At 44.3% G+C, this 17,730-nt stretch overlaps 1 protein-coding gene across 1 annotated transcript in view; it reads right to left on the bottom strand.

The window, feature by feature from the left end:
• gpc3 (glypican 3) overlaps positions 1-17,730 on the bottom strand; it is a 97,596-nt gene that overhangs the window by 77,855 nt on the left and 2,011 nt on the right. Inside the window, exon 2 of the mRNA XM_030062103.1 lies at positions 11,770-11,931. Coding sequence (XP_029917963.1) covers positions 11,770-11,931 — 162 coding nt within the window. The remainder of the gene's footprint in view (positions 1-11,769; positions 11,932-17,730) is intronic.

Raw genomic sequence — 17,730 nt, forward strand, 5'->3', positions numbered from 1 at the left:
TCACCTACAGTATCTGTCTGCACCCAGACAGACACGTGACCAGCCTAAAACTTTCCCTGGTGCATTTGAGTGTGCTGTTTTGTTCAACAAATAAGCCCACTTAGAGAAAACACAGGCTGGCATCAAACAAAAACAGAACATGAGAGCTAACAGCGTGGCATAAGGTGTGCAAATTAAGCCCTACAAGACAAAGCTCTACATGAGAGGAAATATGCACAGGCTCAGGGAAACTAAAACTTGTGTTCTTTTATGGATGATACACACAAACACACACACAGGCCTTACCTCTCCGCCTGATATGGGCTCGACCATTAAGACCATGTGCTCTATTCAAGCATATCAAGCCTGTTCGCGCTCCCAATACTATAGCCGGAATGAAACTGGGTTCAGAGCAGGACAGAAAAACACTCTGCAGTATAATGGGAACGAGAGCTTCATCCTAACACCTGTGACAAATCCTGCTCAACTGGGGAGAATAGAAAGCCTGGGGATAGTCAGAAGGCACAGAGATGGAATAAGAAAAAGGGAGAGAGAGACAAAAAGGGAACTGTTGACCTACGAATATAAAGAGGCCACTCCAATCCCGCACCCCCTCATTTTTTTTTCTTTCTTTTTTTTTTTTTTTTTGTATTTATTCACTTCTTTGTCTTGGGTTTGACTACAGGCCTTCGCTTTGGTGTGCATTTAATACCGTGAACAGTGTCATAACTGAGCAGAGTAGCCCAATACAACGGTGAGAAATTAGGTTTAAGGAAACACTCAGTTATTAAAACTGCATGAACCCGTGAACTCTCCCTGACTTCTTAACACAGAGGCGAATGGCTCTGGGATTTGGCGTGACCTGCACGGGTGAACGCCTGTCATCATGTTAGACCGAAGGAGGCCAGAGTTTGGTCATGAGAGGCATTAATCTACTTTGATGACTCCGAGGTGACAAATAACCGGCGCTGTAACACCGTGCCAAGATCTGCAGATCACTGACACAGATGTGTTTACAAATGGAGCGGGAGACGGAGAGATAAAACAGCCATGATACTACGCCTGCACGGGACATTGCTCAGTCAGGAGGCGCATGCGTTTACCTTGTATAGAGCCGCCGCACCAATGAAAAATAATGACAGTCACAACAGAGGTTGACAGCTAGGAAGCAGCACGATGGAAGCGTGATGGATGAGGGGGAGCTGGAGCTCGTGGAGGGGAGACAGGTAGCAGTGCAGCTCTTGTGGGAGAAGGAGAGGGTGGGTGGAGGACAAGCGGAGTGAGTGACAGGGTGACGCTGTCAGCTCCTATGTGGCGCGCTCTTCAGGGGAGCCCCGGAGCGTGTTCTGTTAAGTAAACAGCTGCAGCGACGAGAGCTCCTCAAATATTAATAGGGAGCGATCCCCTCCACCGCCTCGTTCAAGCTGACATGCCCAGGAATGGACCGCGGCGCTGAGTGCAGAGACACTCTGGTCGCTGTCACTGGACCACCGGGGCCCCATGGAGCGCCCGTCAGACCTGACAGGGCGAGGAGCTGCCCTGGGACGCCGTGCGACAGGGAGACGATCATGGACTTTCCCAATGGACTGAAACACAACCCCCTGTGCCTTGTTATTACACCGAGTGGTAATACAGCCAAACAATTCAGACTGCTAATGAAAACATACTAAAGCACACCTCGCCCATCTGCTTCACAACACCATCCCCGCCACACACACACACACACACACACACACACATACGCGTGCACACACACACATCTGCACCCATCAGACAGAGATGAATTATAAATGAAAGGGTGCTCAGTCTGAGAGGATCGATACTAACAAGGTCCGAGTTATCCATGCCACAGTTCTCCCTGGCTCCCTCTCTTTCCTCCCCGTTGGCCTCCCACCTCCCTGCCACTCCTCCGTCTCGCTCTCTGACTTCGCCTCAGCCTCTGTCTGAATGCTAAAGAGACGGTTCACCGAGGCAGACTTAGCTACTTACAGCGCTTGTTATGAAGTTACTAGGGGTTGGTACAGTTCTACTTTACACTTGATGAGGGAGATGGTAAATGGAAGACAATAAAGACCAGTCACTCCACTCTATGCTAGCCTCCTGATCGGCCCACCCCGCCCCGTCAGCTCGCGGCTGACAGGCAGAGCGGGGGAATTGGCTGAGGAGGAGTAATGGAGCTTGTCGGAGAGCTCTCTCCATCACACCACTTAGCCTCTCGTCCAGCCGGGGTAGCTGGAGATGTGGGGTGTGGGAGGCAGGGGAAGTGGCGGGGGGTGGGGTGGTGGTGGTAGGGGGCTCAGGGTGGGGCAGAGGTGCTCCACTGATGAAGCTCCACCGGGACTCGGAGCAGACTGGCGCGTTCGGCACCACCCAAACATTTCTCCTCACATCAGTCACGCCACGCAAGCAGACAGCCTTACAACTCCTCCATCTCCCCTCTCCTTCCCTCCATTCATTCAAGCCCACCCGGCCCTTGGGGCACCGCACTCTTCACACACACCTGCTGGGCGAACATGGTGTCCTGCCTCATCAATAATTCACAGGGTCAATCGCTGCGATAAGAACGCCTGCGCCCCTCAGCGGTGTAGCTCGTGTGGTAGATGGGGGTTTTGTTTTAAGCGGATGAGAAAATCCATCTGTCTCTGCATGCAAGTTCATAGTGTGAGTCTAACCCCGTACCCCGAACCCTAATCCTCACCCTCCCTGTAACCTATTCTCTGTTAGCATGTGCTCGGTGAAGAGATCAAGCGGAGTTTTATCCGCCTGAAAAGTGCCTCTTTCAGAATCTGGGTTAAATTTGGTTAATTGCTGTAAATAAGCCATGAGATCCTGCAGAAGTGAGATCAACCTCTTTGCCCTGCTCCACCCCAAGCCTTGACATGGTTGTTATGTCTGCATGGCTGAACTCGTGTTGCGTAAGCTCTTCAATATTTCATAGGCAGGAATGAAAAATACATCTCTTTGAACTATAAATGCATGTTTGGAGGGGTGGGGGGGGCGGTGGTGGTAAGTTGTTAGGGTCGAGAGGTGAACAGAGGAATACCTGCTGTGAAAGTAGAAAGGATGAGCAGAGATAAATGGGACACTGCTAAATGTGTGATAACCTTTATATACTGTGCAAGAACGAAACCGTTACCTGAATTTTTGTTCTCGGCAAACAAACCAGGCTTGGGAGTGAACCTGGTGCTGAGTGCAGCTTTCTCAAAGTTAAAGAAGCTTTTTATAAAGCCGACAATGAGATGCCGAAGAGTAATTCTGCAGCAGTTGTCCCATGTCGCAAAACTGCCAAACTTTTTGCATAAAGACGAAGTGAGACAGACAAGCAAACACCTTCAGGTCTTTCTGGGCTTGCCACCGCAGAGCTGAACTCGAATAACTTCAGATTGATGGGACGAGAGTTTTGAGAGAAAGGCAGAGAGAGCATCACCATTACTGCTTTCACCATCACTAAGACGTCGACTGTGAGGAATCGTTCAACCTCTAAATTTATGTAATCGAATATGTCTGTCCCGGAGTCGGCATGAGCACAAACAAAGTGACATCCAAGAATAGGCTTTGTTTGAATTAATATAAAGACAAATGTGCACTTTGTGAAACATGTCTAGTTAATAGATGCTGCCATTCCAATGTGATCTTGCTTTTGCATTGATTTGGCTCACAGAACTGGCTTTGATTAAAGAGGACTGTGGGCAGTTCTGAAAGTCCGCTCTGTATCATCCATTACGTTGAAAGTCTCGCATGATGTATGGAGACTGGATGATCCCACATTCGTTTAAAAGAGCCCATTAGCCTGGTGAGAGATGTGTATATATCAATAAGCTGCCTTCACTCCTCTCTCCTCTCCTCTCCTCTCCTCTCCTCTCCTCTCCTCTCCTCTCTCATACACCAGTCATCAGACAACAGAAGAAACAAAGCCTCCTTTTCTCAGCTGGAGCTGGGAGGAGCTGTCAGTCCTCTCAACTCTGTTTGATGATAGCATTTCAAATGACACTTTGATCCACACTCCACACTGTTTGTTTTTTCCTCTATGATGAAATTCAGCTCGAGAGGCATGCAACAGGGCACATCATTAAAATGTGGCTCAAACGCAAAGAGCCATGGCTGTCCTTAGAAACCAGTGATGACAATTTTTTTTTTTTTTTTTTGTCACTGTAGAGCAAAGAACACGACAAGGAAGGTGATGTAGGAACAGTCTCTGTCTGTCGAGACAAACGCAGATCAGGTGATCTCCCTGTGGAGAACAGTCAGCTGAACAGACAAGAAAGCACAGGCAAAACCCCGGCCTGTCTGCAAAGACTGCGCTGCAATAAATTAATCTAATAAGGCAGATCCGTCAGAGTCAAGTGCAGTCCATGGCCTGGGAGGAGCAAAACACAAATCCCCGTTGTATGCCTTAAAGCTTTAGAAACTGGGGGTGAGACTTATTTGGAAGAGCAACTGCTGGTGAAAGTGTCAGCACCTTTTAAGGTTTTGTTTATTGGCTACAACACAGTAGCTCACAACAACAACAAAAAAGAAAGGAAGCAATATAGAAAGAGCAATGACAAAAGAACAGATGCACACCCAACTTTTTAAGTCAATTTGACTTTTCATCAATTTGCCCTTCACTCCCAAAGCGAGTGCAGCTGCAGAGCTAAACCAATTCTCCTTTCCACAGGTTTATCCAAGCTGCATGTAACAATGAAACACCAGCAGTTTATCTCAGTGCGGAAATCAGCCTTTGTTAAAGAATAATGATGTAAATAAGATGAACGGCCACATTCTCCACAGCCAAAACTGAAAGTCTGAGAGAGTCGGCTCTTTTCTTTCTGGAGTGATAATTCTGTTATTGAAGATTTCCAGAGCCACGGCTGAAATAATATGCAAATATCCACCCCATGGGGTGCTGACTGGCTGACATATTATCAGCAGAGAGACAGCCGTTGCATTCGGGTTTGAGTGTGGTCAAATCAAAAGACGTAGGCATGATTAAAAACGTGTACTGAGAAGCACACAAGACAACAGGAGCACTTTAAAGAGGCTGCCAGCCCTGTTGGGAATAAGATGCCGGGCCCTCCCATGGAGACGGGAGCGCTTGGCAACCTAAATAAAGCCTGGAGCGATAAGACAATCAGTTTTGGAAAGCCAAACAATGAGCACACAAAAAAACAGAAAGAGAGGCTTGTTTGGCGGAACAAAAAGTAAAATGAATGTTGTGATTCCCAGAATTAGCTGATGTGATTTTATAGTCGATGTACTCTGCAGCTCTCCATCTGGTCTGTAGAGCTAAAGAATGATAAGCACAGTGATCATTTACATCCATTATTATGGTTTCAAGTTCATCCTGGGATTTGGCAAACAGACAAAAGTCAATTTAGCATACCTTTTTAATGAATGATAACTTCATTGGCATTAACTGGAAACCCTTCCCATCTGGTAGTTCAAACAAGTTAAAGCTATCACTAAAAATTATTTGCAAAATCTATTTCTGTGTGTGTGTGTGCTGATACGCTTACATTAAATTACCCACTTTTCAGTGAGCCAGCGCCTGTCACATTTATGTCATTTTCTTGCTTTGTGAAATCTGGAAAGTGCTTGAAGCAACAGGATCCACCATGACATCTTACACAGAAGCCTCCTGCTCTCAGCCGTAACACACACACGCACACACACACACACAGGTGGTGTTAGCCATGTTACATACGTGACTGTCTCCACAAACAGCAGAGCGGATAATGAGAATTAATGACTTTGCAAAGCTAACAAGCACAGAGATGGGTGGCATCAGCAGTGTGTTAGCTGCACCACACAAGCATACGGACGGCTGGTGATTATATGGACCCGAAACTGCAGCTGATGTGACTCCCTATGGCTTCCAAACACAAATGTGCAGTCAGGCTTTCCAGCGCCAAAGAGGTACGCCATCCTCCTCCGACTTTTTCTTCTTGGCTCCGCGTCCCCACAACAAGCCACAGAATTCAAACAGGATAGAGCACTCCGAGGATTACACCGCCTTATTAAGTATCAATCTGCACAACAGTTTGCCGGACCGGCCGAGCGCTCAAAAAGTCCTAAAAATCTCATTACAGCCGCACTAATAAGTGACGCATAATGATAAAACATGGCAATTAAGTTAAAACCTAATTACAAGTTGATAGAGAAAGATGTGGTAATGGCTGGTATATCCCATCATGTCTGGTAAACGATGCTCGAAGGAGCCTGTTGGACAGAGCAGAACTGCCTCTACCCATCATTAAGTTATTAGATTAGCCCGGGGCAGCGAGTAAACAACTTCAGACATCTCACAGCAGGCATACATCCCACCAGTCTTCCCTGTTATTGGATTATTGGGAGAAGCTTCTCCAGAGGATGAAATAGCTCTATGGAAAGAGAGTGGCATGGGATTAGTATTGGAGGGGCTGATGATGGGAGGAGCACAAGGGGAACCCGCTGAGCCCAGACGCTCGGAGCACTTAGGATCGAGCGGACGGCTAACGAGCAGGAGACGAGGCATGGTCGCGCAGGGCAGCGGGGTCTGGTTTAGATTATTGGCCGCTGGAGAGGCAGCTCTGGTGTGCCAGGTCCAGCAACATCCACCTCCTGCCATGTCTCATTTGGGTTCCTGCCATAGCAAATGTCAATTCAGCACTATCGGAGACAAACGAGGGCAAACTCTTTCTCAAGGTCAACAACCACCTCCACACGGGCCACAGGGGGTCTGCCATTCTAATTCCTTATACACTTAGAGTAATTAAAACCCGTCTAGAAGAAGGAAGGAAGTCGATACAATTTTTTTTTTAGACTGCTAATGAGATGCTAATTTGTTGGCCCGCTAGGAATGAGGTATGAGGAACTCAAGGACACAAAAGAAGATTTATTCACATTTTTCTTTTCAGCGAACGTTTAAATTACGGCGTGTTCTCCCTGCCATTGTGACTGCGGCAAGCACGCGTGTCCTCATAGATATTCAGCGAGTTTTGTTGAGTAGCGCACCCCAGGTTGCCCAGATGTCTTTATGTTTGATAAAAAGATATGAGCATCCTTTCAAGCTCTCTCTAAACTCCTGATCATTTACAGAGCATCGCCCCTGTGAGTTCACAGTAGAGAGGAGAGAGCTCCCCTGCCTAGCAGCAACGAGCAAAGCCACATACAGATCGCCCTCATGCTGCCTGAAAGTAGTCCAAGTCAGACCTGTTTTTGAACACCCCACTGTGCCAGCCTTCTATGGACTCATTGAGTCATTCCAGGGGCGCTAGGCTGGCTGTCCCACTTTTTACTCAGGAAGGAAATAAGCAGATATCATGGAGACTTTCCGATATCTATACACTCGCACTGCACAACTTGCTTCCCCATATATTTCACCACATATTTGACTTTATAAGCAATCAAGCCGGTCCAGTCCTCTCATGTTTATTAATTGGGTGCGCTCTTTGGACTTCAGTGTGACTCCCCTCTGGGGTACGGCTGTTCTTCAGGCTCCCTCGGGGTGCCGTGAAGCAATGGGGTGTGATGAAACAGAGGAGACAGCGGTGTAGTCCATACACTCCACCAGCAAGTTGAGAGGCTCATTTTGTGCTGTGCTGTTTCGCACAGAGTCCGCCTGCATCTCCGCTCAGTTAGTTTTATACACGCACGCACTGTTGTTATCACCGAATTAAACCAGTACCCTAGCAAATCCATCTTAAACCTTTTATAGCACACATGTTAAACAAAACCAGATCTAATTTCTGCTGGCTCTGGCTAAGACTATGGGGTCCACTGCCTCATCACATCAGTGGAGCTGTGCTGAGGCTGAGGCACACATCACCAGGGAAATAACACCAATTAGAGCATCCTATCATTCAAGATACCACTTACCTGAATGCAATTTTAGATGAAGTTTTGCTTTATTGGGTCTTTATAAGCTGGGCGAGAGAGAAGCGGATGACATGTAATACATAATATGTCATGTAATGGACTTCTATGCCTTTGTCAGCTGTATGGCTTTTGACAAGCTTTATAAAGACCAAAACAACAATAAATCAGGTTTTCTGATTTGTAGAAATGGCTTCTTTATGAGGAATCACATTAACTGGGTACTGAAAAGCAACAATTGTAGAATTATGTCTTGCATCCGATTCAAGGATCGGTAAAATCACTGTTGCAGTGCTCTCAATGGACTGCAACTTTGTGAATTTCCTTCGGGATGAATAAAGTATCTATCTATCTATCTCTATCTATCTTTCAGCCGTGTCACACACTTGCAGCTACACCTCAGTTGGTGATGTCGAGGCAGGTGTTTTGCCTTTGGCAGCGTCAGAAAAATGTTACCACCTTAAATAGAGTGATTCATTATCACACTCATCCCTATTCGCTGTTACTGAAAAAAAAAAAAAAAAAAAAAAAAAGCACTGCATCTACTGACTTTTTAATGTCACTGACCAGCTTAACACTTCATTCGGTCTTCAGTCCTCACTCAGACCGTGGCAGTGAAAATAACATATCAAATTACCTCCAGGGCTGCTCAATGATGTGAAGCATCACGTCCTAATGTACTCATCAGAAAAATCTGACTTCGTTATTTGCAAAATTAAATTCTCAGCATGCACAAGATCGGCTTCTCATTTCAAAAGATTAGATCTAAAGATGAGCGTCCTGCACAGGTTTCGAGATGCTCATTTTTAAACTAAATTGACAACATCAGGCCATTCAGAGGGAGGCAATCATTGAGAGCGAGGGAGGCTAGTGTTATGATCTCACTAATGTGAATCAAAATGAAATGTGCTAGGCTTTCACAAATCAAATTTATACAGAATGTATTTCTCTGGCATATTTCCCTGGTATACTGTAAAGAGCTCAGGCCAAGGCTCATTAGACTGTCAAATGGCATATGAAACATTCTGCGCAGGAGCCACGCATCATTAGAAACTCCTAATGCTTTATCTATTTCCTGGTATTGATCTTGAAGAAAGGCCTAATGCTAAAACGGCCTGTCATATGATTGCTTAAAAAACAAAGACAAGAGAGAGCCATTACTTTTTTGTTGTTTGGAGAAGTTGACTTCAAAAGGGTAAAAGCTCTGGCATAGTCTGAGGCTTGGGAATGAGGAGAGGGGCAGGTGGAAATAGAAGGAGAAAGGGATGCAGGGATAGAGAGAGCACTCTGAGATGGGAGATAGAAGAGTGGAGAGGGGAAGCCCTTTGATCTCTGGCAGAAGTGAGCACTGAAGAATAAAGGAGACAGAGAGCAGCAAAGAAGATTGCAAACAAGGCATGCACTCAATTCCCAATAGTAGCAGGAATGAGAGGGAAGGAGAGACAGAGGAAGACAAAGGGAGAGAGTAAAGTAGATTGAGAGAGAGAGAGAGAGATGGAGAGAAAGAGAATGGCTGATAGAGAAAGAGAAAAAGTGGACGAGAGAGAGGGGAGAGAGCCAGAGAAACTATGAAAATGAAGTAGAGGGAAACAGATAAGACCAGGATGTTAAAGGGATTTCAGTCCGTGGGCTGTTTGGGGAATTCTCTCAAGCCCTATACTAAAGCAATTAGTACTGAACCCCTTCTAGGAAAGTGCAGCCAAACCACAGTGGCAGTCTCTAAACTAGTTAGTGTGTATCAACCAAGTCAAGCAAACCCCTTGGTCCCCATTAAACTTCACGTTTTAATTGGCATGTCAGGACGGCGCCATGTTTCGCAACCATGAGCGCACGCCCTCAAAAAGTTTGGTCCTGTGAGTCTGCACAAACCCCTTCAAGTCAAAACCCCAAGACAGTAAACAGAGCCGCGGCGCTGGATTGAAAAGGCCTGCGCAGCTTGATAACAAAAGTTCACTGTTAAATGTGCGAGGGATGTTTCACAGCATTTCACAACAACTGTTGCTAATGTAGCCATAAACTGCAAGAATACGAGTTCATCTGTTGGTTGGTCGCCTCCCCAAAAGGGCATCAGTAGCACTTAGAAACTAGTACAATTCAGTCTGTCATGATTTTCAATCCAACGTTTTCAATTAAATTTTATTGCAAAGATCCTAATTCTTTTATAGCAATAACCGGTTTAATACTAATGACAGTACAAACACAGTTATTAGGCCTCATTAATTGTCTGTGCTTGATTGATAAAGATTTACTTCAAGTGCACAAAAATACTCTTGGTACATTGTTATATCATGTCTTAACAGATCTACAGTTTTGGAGAAAGCTGGGAGAGACCGTGATTTACACCAGAGGTTTTCAAAGTGGGGTCTGGGGTCCCCTGGGGTCCTTGAGGAGGTTCCACGGGTCCTCAGCAAAACAGTAAATGGTTTAATTTCAGTGTGATTTAATTCACTGGAGATTTTTACAATACAAAAAAATGCATAAGTGATCATTTTTACATTATGTTTAATACTTATACATAATTTGATATTTAAAGCAGAGTACCTTTTCATATCAGGGTGCCCAGGGTAAAATCACTTCAAATGCTTAGGTGTCCAGAAAAGGTAAATAACCCCTGGTTTAAACAACAATAAGTAAGGAAATGGTCGAGCTATAACTTGGCCTGCTCCCCAGTCAAGTATGAATCAGAGTTGAAGAATTTAAAATTAAGGAAATACACTCAGTATGCACTTTATTAGGCACATCTACCAGCCAGGATCCCATTTCATCTCCAGGAGAGTCAAAATTCTTCAAAGCAAAGATTTCACCCGATGCTGGAAATATTCTGCATGGATCTTGGTCTCGATACCGTGAGGCAGTTCGTGCAGTTTTTTTTTTTTTTCTTCAACATCAAATTCATGCTACAAATATCCATCTTGTCCAGACTGCACTCTGTTGGGTTGAGACTTGAATCCACCGTCCTGTTCCTGGATCCACTTTGGAGACAATGCTTGATTTGTCACTGGAATATTATCCTGCTGCATTTGAATCAGATCAGGCTGTTGCCACAAAAGGGATGAACATGGTCAGCAACAATGTTTAACTACCCTGTAGTGTTTGAATGATATTCATATGGTGTCATGGGGTCTATTTAGTACCAAGAAAACATTCCCCACACTATTTCACCATCAGCACAGACTGTTGATTGATCCAACTGTCAGCTGTAATCCCGCAATCAGTATGTTGCAGAGGAAACCCTGATTCATTGGACCAGGCGTCGCTTTCGCAGTCTTCAGCTGTCCAGTTGTGCTGATCATCTGCCCTCTGTGTCTTCCTGATCTCAGCTGACAGGACAGGAGCCCAGAAACGTCTTCCGCCGCGGTAACCCATCTGTTTCGAGGTTTGAGGAGCCGCATGCTCTGAGACACCTCTCCTCACATCACCGCTGTACAGAGCTTTTATTTTGCATACTTGCGTCCCATCTGTTGGGTCAAACAAGTCTTCCCTTCCTCCCTGACCGCCCTCATCAACAACAGTTTTTCAGAGCCGCTGCTAACAGGTGTTTGTATGTTTATCACACCGTTCTCAGCAAACTCTCGGTACTGTAGCGAGCCAGAAGTCTCAGGGGGCCAGCACTTTCCGAGAGCCTGGGGCCCACGTCTGGCACCAGCAATCATACTACATCCAAAACCACTCAAATCGCACAACTTGCCCCTTTCTAACATTTAGTTTGACAGCAGCTGAACCTCTCAACCCTATCTGTGTGCTGTATACTTGTGCTTTATTTATATGTGACTCACAGTCTGCAGGAGCAAGCTGTTGGTGTGAGCAGGGATATCTACGTAACAAAGTGGAGCGTACATCATTTTTACTTCAATTTGAAGGTGTCAATTCGCTTGAAATTGCACGATGCTTAATTGAGATTTTCGCTTTTATTTTTCTCAAAAGCATCTCGTTTCTTTGAGGCACGGGCAAACTTACCCTGGAAAATGGCAGCGTTCTGGATGATGAGACGTTTGAGCTGGGCGCTGACAACCTGCAGACCAGACTCCATGTTGTTGCGGGCGGCTACCTGATACCGCTCCTCCATCCTCCTGGAACAGCACGTCGGGCCTTTGGTAGGGCAAACCTGCAGATCTGCACCTGGCAGCGAGGCAGGAGAGACATCCTGGATTAGCACAGGGCAGGCGCTGTGATGCTGCCAGCGTTTTTATGTTCCAGAGCAAAGCATGTTTTCTCACACACTGACAGAGATTCAGCATCCTCTGCATACTAAGCACAGGAGCTGCCATCTTTACTGTTAAATGAATGCTCCAACGTTTTGAGCAAAACACCCTTTTATCAATTTACCCAGACTGAGAAAAGACGTCCAATACCATTTTCATCTCTTTACGTCCAGTGGCTCGGTTCCTATGAGTAGCACAGGTAGCAGTACGAACTGCCTTATTTACATAGTGTATCATGTAAATTTGAAACACTTCTTTATTTTTTTAAAAGGAGAGTGGATTCAGGAGAAGTTCTGTACACCACTGGAAGTCTAGGAAGATCCAGCACATATTTGCTTCTCCTGAAACCACTCTCTTATTAAAAAAAAAAAATAAAAAATCCCGAGACGTGTATTTCAAATTTACACAACCCATACGCTAATGACTCCCACAGACTTCAAGTGTTTATGCTAAGCTAACATGAAATGCTACCCAAAGGAAGGTGAAAATGGTATCAAGCACCTTGTCTCAGTCTAGGTAAGTCAGAAAAGGAGTATTTTGCCCCGAAATGTTGGAGTATTCCTTCAACAGATTCTGCAGTCTTAATGAGTTCATGATTTTTTATTTACGGAATATTTGGTGTAGCAGAGCTGAAGTCAAAAACACATTCCTGCCAAAAATTAGTCATTTTGATGTACGTTCAAGCAATACACCAAGGCCATGTTGTTTTCCTCAAAGATCAGTTTGGTCAACAGAAACTTTCCCGCTACTCGAGGCTACACTTTTCACACCAAAGATCAAAACGTCTCTTTTTAAGCGCAGAGATGAGAGCCGGGAGCTGTACAGCGGACAGACAAACAACCCAGGTTTCACTGCAATTTCACAGCTACTTTGTGTATGTGTGACACAAAAACAGCCATGAGTAAGATGGATGGTGATAAAACAACATCTCTGCACCTTGCCACCGACACTAAAGGTTGTTTGCACGGAGAAGAAATAATTGGTTTCTCCGAGTTCCTTTGAAAGGTGGCGAGCCAATGAAAAGAGAAACCAAAGTGACAAGGATGTTTCACTCGGCAATGTACCTGTAAACAACCAGATCAAAGAATAAATGCCCCGAAGAAATTATTTCAATTTGGAGAAAAAAAAAAAAGTGAGGTGAGAGATAAAGACTTCACAATTCGAATTTGTTCATCAAGGATGGCCGGCGCACCTGAGACACACGGTCTTGTGTGATATACTGAAGGACATAATTATTATAAAGATCAATTATTTCATGTGTAACTCCTTCAACGTGAATGAGCCCTGGCAACTGTAATGTGCTGAAAAAGTGCAAATTCTCAGCTTAAGCGTCTAAACCTTTTACCTACGAAGGATTGATGCATGTTTCTGATGCAGTCATGATTCTGTGTCAAAACTGCTCTGAAGGGGGGAAAAAAAAGAAGGTCCAGTGGAAAATGTACCATCTGGCTGCAAACAAGATATAAATTTCAAACCAATTCCCAAATCAGTTCACAAAAATGACTCACAGAGAGTCACACATCACAGACATAAATAGGGCACAGCCACCTAATGTTTAAATACAAAGAGGAACTCTTCTGAGAATCCCTCTCCTTAGCTCTCTCTCTCTCCCTCTCTCTCTCCCTCTCTCTTTCTTTCTCTGGATGCTGAAAGCTTCAATGAAAGCCGAAGTAGTAATATGCCACGGAGGGTTGAAGAGTTGTCTGCAGGATCTACCTGAGAAGCTTAAGTGACAAGGCCTGATTGATAGCGTAGTAAACAAATGTCAGGGGAGTCTGTGAGCTTCAGCTGCTGCTTAGTCGGCGGGGAGGAAGGGTGAAGGAGAGACGGGGGGTAGAGGGGGATCCAGATATGAATTTGATGAAACCACAGGCATGGAGAGAAGTCAAACCAGCAAGAGATGCAAGAGAGAAATGCTCTTGATAATTAACAACTACTGGGGAGTCGGGGAAATCAAACAGAGAGGAGCTTCAACGATCAGCACACGAGCTAACTCCCCAGTTTCTCCTGACTCCCATCAGACTAAAGGTGTATATAATGACTCCAAAAAAACAGCAATAAAACTGTCACAGGACACCTTTTGTATGCACACTGACAGCCTTAATATCTTAAATCAATACCTACAAAGGACTCCTGACAGATAAGATCAAGTTAATTTTCAGACTGCACAGGCAGAATTATTAAGCTGTCAATACTACCAAAGGAGAGGTGAGCGCATGTGGAGGCAAAGGAGATGTGGGTTTAGCAATTACAGCCTGCAAAACCGACAGTTTCATCTGCCCGTTTGCCGTTTTGCAGATGATAAATGTATTTCATTAGAGAAGTTCCAGAGCGGGGAAGAATAGGCAAAAGGATTCGGCAGGAAGATGATTCCCCGTAGAGTTACACAAATAATAAAATTACACCCTCTAAATAAAGCCTTCCTTCTGACTGACAGACCACTTGGGAATAAGCTTCCAGCTCCTCTCCTTTGCTCTGCGCTCGTCTCTGTTTCTCCTCCTTCGTCTCTTTATTCTTTTTTCCCTTGTCATCCCCATGCACTCCTCTGCTCTGAGCTCGTTTCACTTCACCTACCTTGAGCCTAATTGCTATCAGGCACAGGGAGCACCTTTCCATCAGTCTGTTATTGGTTAATTGGCCTATTTTTGTGTCCTGATGGTCAGTGCACTCAGACAAAATGAAGAGAGACAAGGTGTAGGCTAGGACCAATTTAGATGTAAATTTCCTCAACATGCAATCTCAGCTCAAGGTGACGCCTTTTAATCATCATGTAGCGTCAGTCAATAGTGGAGCGAAAATACATGCAGAGCAACTGCTTTTTTCGTGAGTGTCAGGGTCTCTGGATGCCTTTTTCCACCACAATGGTCGCTGCAGCCTTGTCTTAAAAACCTCAAACCACTGTGTCTTTTGTGCTCAAAGAGATGTTGTGGGTGACAATACCAGCTCAGCCCCACACACACACACACACACACACACACACACACACACACACACAGTGGAGTGCGCAAAGTGTCCATCTCCTCACATCCTTAACAAGCTCAGAGGCTCCAAGCCAAGGGAATGGGGGCAAGCACGCATGTGTCGCTTCGTTCCTCAGTACCAATTAGAAAGCTATCACTATGCAAGTTTAATGATGGAGACCATGGGGGAAAAACAAGTTGTATTAAGATATAGAATATGTTAAAGGCTGTTCATTATGAGCATAAATTATACATCAACTGCTCGTGTTGGGGTTGAAGCAAGTGGGAATCCATGGTTTCCTCTCCAGGGCAAAAATAAGCCAATGACACTTTGCAGAGACAATAAGCATAAATGAAATAAAGATAGCACAATTTACAACCAACCTAAGGAATGTTAATATCATTAGCTACTGGGGATTACAATTGTCTTAAATATTTTTAGCGCTTTGCACGCTGCTCTACTTTAATCTTTTGATGAAGCAATAATTTGAAAGCCGGCTGTATGAATGTGAAAGAGCCCCATTTCTTATCTTTTTTTTTTTTGTTGTTGTTAAGTGTTGACAAAAAAATGAGGCAACAAACATAACTACCCTTCTTTAAACCAAAGAAAATTCAAAAGAACAGAACAAAGAAGCAGATCAGCGTTTAATTACAGTGAAGGACCAATTGCTTTGGGTCAAATTGATCCGCCAATTAGTTGTGCCCGTTGCGATTTAAAACGCAGGAGTGTTATTCATTATTGTTCAGCCCCTCGTGATGTTTGCATTGTAAACGCATCCTCTAACTGCGCCTGGTAAGCGTTCCCTGTTCCTCTTGGATCCCAGGACGGTGTGTCACCATGCCGACCAAACCCCACAACTAATTACTGAGGGGGGCAGCATCCCTCGGCTTTGTGTTGGCATCCTGCAAACAGCATCAAACAATGTACAAACTACAACTGTTGCATCTCCATTAAAAGGGGGTGGAGTGGGAACTCCCTTGCAAGAGCAGTGGTGCTGTATTTTCTGTCTCAAAAGCGCCAGCTGTCAACCCAGCCTCCAGCAAACTAGTATTACTTTTCCACTTAGTGAAAATCTGATCCTCCTCTCATGAATCAGGTCAGCTGCTGTCAGAAATGCACAGAGTCCTCCAAACAAACCATTACAGATACTGATGGAGCTGCTTTAACCCTTATGTCCCAGGGTAAGTGCTCAGCGGTGCTCACGTGCCTCTTGTACATATATTATGACACCGCTACCCGGCTCCCATTTCACCCTCAGACACTACAACCACCCACAGCAACAGCCATAACAAAGACTTGTGGTACTCCCACAGCTATATAGATATATATTTTTTTATCTTAAGCTCTTCTTTACTGTTCTGTTGGCTCTCTGCAGTGAGTTCTTTTGAATAATACTGGTGAAAAAAAAAAAAAAAAACTAAAAAACTTGAGCTTGCTTTTTGGTGTTCTGGCCCCCTGGCACCACATGCAGCATTATTAGAATTCTGCTCTGCCTTCCTGCGGCCATCTCTGAATCAGCCACCTCCCCCACACAGTATATCAATATATACTACTTCAAGTCCTCCCATTCGACTCGCTCACTTACACAAACACACACACAAACATAAGTAACATGCACGCACATGCACAGACACTATCCTCTATAACTAGATTACAAGTAGCCATCCTGACCGTTTATTTTCATCAATCTTCCCTGTACTGTACGCCTCGATGACAAACTCATGTGATATTAGGCGGCATGACAAGGCCTCTCCTCCACACTTACTTTCAAAATTATGAGCAAGTGTAAAGAACTTTAGAGTAATTACAGCAGATATAGCTGCGACTATACGATTCAGTATATTTTTATGACTAGTATAAATTGTACATGAGGCAAGAATAGGAAAAAATAGAACAAAGAAACGCATTAAATGTCATATAAAAATTCTGCATATTTCATGCTTTTTGGAAATGTAAAAAAAAAAAAAAAAAGGCTCATTACAGATAGAAACAGAGAAGAGGTGATTTATGGAAATCCTACACTATGTATAAGCTTTTGTACCACAACCTATGTCTTTTGCCAGATATTAATTTTGAAATGATAGTTAAATATTCAACAAGATGACAAATAGGTGGTTGTAAATAAAAAGCAGAAAACACAAGGAACCATCTTAACCCTCAGTGAAAAATTTGTGTACAGCATGTTTTTTGAAAATGGATCAAAATTCCCACTGGAAAAAAATGGGATACAGTTTATATAGGAATGGCATGTCACATATCCAGCTTTTGAGAAGGAGAATTGAATAGTCACATGAAGTACTAACACTATTGTGCAACAGCTCTCCTATTCTTTCAGTGTATACAGAACTGCATGCATATGAGGGTGTGTATGAATTAGTGAGCAAATGCGAGAATGTGGTTGTTTATGTTGATGTTGTGATTTTGGGTGATGCTGTTATTTATAAATAAACCCCAAAAACTAACATTAAAAATAACCAAATACAAAGTTTGTAATCACTAAATTCATAAAGGTTAAAAGCATTGCCACCCAGATTCATGACCTACGAGCAATTACATGAGATGGCAGGTAAACAACAAACTGGAGCTCATTTCTGAAAGACCTCTTGTGGCACAGGCAGGCAATCAGGCACAGTAAAGTTCATGTGACGTCCTCCAAGCAGGCCCACAGCTATCTCCACTTAAAGGAGATTAATGTGATGACACATGAACTGCGCTGCTTTGGGGACGCGTTGAAAAATAGCAGAGTAGAAGAGAC

This window comes from Myripristis murdjan, chromosome 10 (genome assembly GCF_902150065.1).
Source record: "Myripristis murdjan chromosome 10, fMyrMur1.1, whole genome shotgun sequence".
NCBI classification, from domain to species: Eukaryota; Metazoa; Chordata; class Actinopteri; order Holocentriformes; family Holocentridae; genus Myripristis; species Myripristis murdjan.